The sequence below is a fragment of the Buceros rhinoceros genome, unplaced genomic scaffold (genome assembly GCF_000710305.1).
Source record: "Buceros rhinoceros silvestris isolate BGI_N320 unplaced genomic scaffold, ASM71030v1 scaffold2064, whole genome shotgun sequence".
NCBI lineage: Eukaryota > Metazoa > Chordata > Aves > Bucerotiformes > Bucerotidae > Buceros > Buceros rhinoceros.
Genome location: NW_010406308.1, coordinates 113,851 through 118,141, shown reverse-complemented (window position 1 = coordinate 118,141; position 4,291 = coordinate 113,851). Strand labels below are relative to the sequence as shown.

General features: G+C 40.4%; 1 protein-coding gene across 1 annotated transcript in view; it reads left to right on the top strand.

Annotated features, from left to right (window-relative positions):
* CD164 (CD164 molecule, sialomucin) overlaps positions 1–3,326 on the top strand; it is a gene marked incomplete at its 5' end in the record, with an annotated part of 6,181 nt that extends 2,855 nt beyond the window's left edge. The window contains 3 exons of the mRNA XM_010134017.1: positions 666–797; positions 1,787–1,867; positions 2,746–3,326. Of these exons, the coding sequence (XP_010132319.1) occupies positions 666–797; positions 1,787–1,867; positions 2,746–2,903 (371 nt within the window). The remainder of the gene's footprint in view (positions 1–665; positions 798–1,786; positions 1,868–2,745) is intronic.
* Between the last annotated feature and the right edge of the window lie 965 nt (positions 3,327–4,291).

The following is a 4,291-nucleotide window of genomic DNA, read 5'->3' as shown; positions in this document are numbered from 1 at the left end:
AACGACGTTTCAGCAGGAAGCTTGTTGATGTATCGGGGTATGATGAAGCAACCTTTAGATAAGCTGTCCATGTATAATTAACTCGGATAACACAGCAAGTTGCAGAAGGCTTCACAGTTGTGGTTTGTGGGGTTTTTTTACAGCACATGCTGAAACGGAGAGCACCGCAACAGCTCTCAGAATGGAAAACTTGAGCTAAATTTTTAAGTTCTTGAGGATGTCTTGGCCTCTCCCCATACTGCTTCAGCTGTCTAACCCCTCTGGTTTCTAGTTGTACGAGATAGGTCAGGTTGGATTTTAGTTTCCGTGGGGTTGGGAAGCAGTGCTGAGTACCTAGTTTCCTGTTGTGTGATGTATGCACAGTTCACGCTTGTACAATAGGACTCTTCTTCCTCCTTTTCGCTTTGAGGAATCTTGTGTTGGCAGCTGAACACTGCCTCGATTGAGCTGCCTGCGACTAGGTTTCTCGTGTATTCACTTGTGCAACTTTTGCTGTTAGCGTGGTGGATCGAACATTCAACTGCTTTGTAATTACAAACCAAAACCACTGTAGAATTTGGTACTATGTGAATTCCCTAAAACTCAGGCTGCTGCTGCTGTGTTTTGGTTTTTCAGTTAAATATGGTCATTAATCTCTTTTAACATAACTCTTCATTCTTCCATAGCTCCTTCAGTTGTTCCTCCTGCCCATACTACTACGTCGCCTTCCAATACTACTGCACTGCCTTCCAACAGTACCACAGAGTCTTCCAATACTACCACAGCCACTTCTGCTACCACATCTCTTACTACTACAGGTAATACAGTAACACTGAACATAGAACGGCAGTGAACTAGGAACTGGTGAATAAAATTTCCACAGAATACTTCTTTCCAATATAATTAAGAATTGGCTCAGTGGTCATTGTTTGAATTAGTCATTTCCAATAATCATGAATTCTTACGAGGTTTTTTTGTTGTGCAGTTCAAAAACTGTTCTTACGTGTGCTGCCATCTTAACAGTGAAGTTTGTGTTTTTAAAAAAAATCTAAAAAGCTCATCTTTAAAAGCATCTGCTGCTTAAGGGAGCTGGGAGATAACAAATTGGTATTTGTTAGGCTCAGAAGAGCCTGTTGTACGGTAAGGCGATGTTTAGCTTTGAGTAAACCTACACATGTTGGCGTTTATCCCAGGTGCGTGGTGGAATACTGATTGATTTTTAGCAGTGCTAATCAGAGGGGGGTCAGAGAAATGGAGTTCTGGCTTGATAGTGGAAGAACTTGCAGGAGTCAGTCTAGCTACAGGTGAGTGTTTGCTTATTCCAGCGATGTCGCTCGCAGTTAGTGTGTTGGGATCAGGGGGAGAAAGTTTTTGCTGTCCTGCGAGCATTTATCTCCTGTCTAGAGATAGTACATGGTGTATTTTTTTAGAACAATAAATTCTAACTGATTCAAAGAGCTGTTTAAAGAGTCTTTTGCCTTGATGAAGATTCTTGGATGTCTTGAAGCTGCTGATTTTTGTTCAAATACCAGCAACTAGTGCTTGAAAAAATGGTTTTGTCTGAGTGAAGAATCGCTGTCGGATCTGTGGAGAACCCCGAAATATTTGCAAAACAATGGTATACAAGTTTGAAAAAAAATCCTTATTACAGAAACTTGGCTTAATGACATGGAAATTGTGCATAGTACAGTCTGAGGTCAAAGCTTATCCTCATTTAAGCAAAACAAGATAAATCATTTATGTAAGAACTTCAGGGCTTGCAGACTTTGAAAATTAAGGTATGTGCGTGCTGTCTTCTTTCAAACAGCTAACATCACCAATGCAACCACACATGCCCCTCTACCGACAACTGCCGCTCCTTCAGTGACCACGACACCCACTACCCCAGGTAACTGTTACTACTAGTAGTATTGGTGTGTCTGCTGTTGTCACTTGTAATTCTCTGGTACATCTGTTTTTAAAGTGATGAATGTATGTAGCAAGGTAATGCCCTGAGAAGCAGCTGGTTGGTGAGAGATTAAAAGTCAGAAATGTGTTGGGCAAACAAAATCAGCTGCCTGTTTTTAATAGTGCGGCTGGAAGTCACTTCTTAACTCGCCTGTCTTTGGAAGGTGGTATTTTGTTATTCACTTGCAACATAATAATGGGTTATCTATTAAAAAGAAAATTGAGCTGCAGCAATGGGAATAAGCTGGAATACTTTATTTCAGCATCAGTTCTGGATATACCGCTGGATATACCACCAGGTCTCATGAGGTAAAGCTCTTTAAAACTAGCCATCACCAGATGGATGGTACTTCCAGCTTCGTGTGTGGTGCAGCTTCAGGTGATCCCTTTAAGTAGCTTGAACTCCTGAGGCAAAGTGCAGTAAATGGAAGATAATAATTTCATTTTAATGTAAGCAGCAGAGATTGGAGAGGTGTTTTGAATGTGAGCATATCAATAATACACTTCTAAGTAAAGGAGGAAAGCTTTGGCTTTCTCGAAGCACAAATAAAGCCCAGCTGGGACTTGCTCAGTATTGAGGCCCAGAACAGTTTGGCTATAAACAGCTCTAGCCTTGTACAAACCGTATTTAATCAGAATTTCGGTGTCAGTAATCTAAGTGCAGCTGCTGACCTGTCTTCACGTGTGATTGTTTTTTGTTTTCTTATTGGTGTTGGGATGTTTGGAATAATCTTAATTAATACAAGGAAGCCAGCTGTAAAATCTGTAGAACTGTTGGGAGCGTTGTGCACTCACAAACTCTCATGTGGTGTTTAACAGGTACAAATGCTACTGTGACTCCACCTGCTCCACACAAATCCACGTTTGATGCCGCGAGTTTCATAGGTGGAATTGTCCTTGTTCTGGGTCTGCAGGCTGTCATTTTCTTTCTGTACAAATTCTGCAAGTCGAAAGACCGAAACTATCACACGCTTTAGGACCTGCCGCATCACAATGGACTAATAGCCCAACACCTGTAGTTCACTGAACCAAAATATTTTCTGTTGCTCATGGAAGACAGCGGTTCATTATATCCTTTAAATCTCTAAAAGAAGACTTTAAAAGAATATTTTTGCAACATTATACTTGGCAAGAGGTGATACGAATCTCTTCAACAGGATTACTCACAATATGCTGCATGGGTTCTAATGGCTGTGTTATTTTCCTTTAGTGGCTGCTGCCGTGGGACTTTTTGATATGCCAAATGTAGACGTTCAGAGTTTCTTATTCAGTAGCAACACTGTCTTGAGTAGACAATCTTCTGATGACTTATTGTGAAAGCTAGTAAAATCAGCATTGGATACAGTATCCCTTCAGTTTTATCAAGATGTGAATCTCTGGCGATTGACTTCAGGGAGTGAAATACCATTTGTAGTAGTTTACGGCTCTTACAGCGTGCTGCTAGAAGGATGAACGAAATTGTAGAAGTAGATAATTTCTTAACAGAATAACATAACTTTTTTTTTTTTTTACACAAGAGTAAAGGTTGCCTGGTAAAATATTGCATTCCAAACAGGAATCTGTCGCCCTTTCCAGTTAAAGTTGAGGATGGAGAGGGGATGTAGGGATAATCTTTCTAAAGGGGGAATGAAGATTAGTGCCTTAAAAGACTGAAAATCATCCCACCTATCTCAGAGATAATTAAAGAACAGTTATGTACTAGCTTTATATAGGAGAATGGAATACGTGTGACTTGAGCATTCCAATTTAAAAACTTTTTCCATTAAATAACCGTCCCTTATTGACCTTTCTTGGGGTGAGGGAGCAGGGTATGGTAATGTTTGGCTGCAAACAGAAGCTTTGTTTACCTTTTGTTCTGGCCTACAAAGACCAACCAAAACAATAGTAATAAAATTCAGTTCACTCCCTGTATAAAAAGGCAACAGCGTACACTTACACTTGAAATACTGGTGTTTGGGAAATCCTGAGGTTTTTCTTACTCAAATGTTCTGTAAACTTGTTGCCATTAATTTCAGGGGTCTGGTTTTTTTCCTTTTCCTGTTTTAACCTTCTGTCTGCTTGCTGAAGGAGCAGTTAAGGGTAGTTCAGTGGATCTGATTTGATCCTAGTACGAATTGGCTGTAGTCATGGGACTGATAAGACTATACCTTTTTTTCTTTCCCCTCGCTCCTTCCTGGCATCAGGTGTGCCTCCCCTGAAGCTAACTGGTTAAGGAAATCTATTTGGCCAAATAATAATTTTTTTTCTTTTCCTTGGCTGGATCAGCCATGCGATCTGAGTATCAAAGGTACGTCATCTCCAATGCAGACTGACTTGAGCGCCTGTAAAAATAAACCCACGGAAGAATGGAAGTCAAGATAAAATC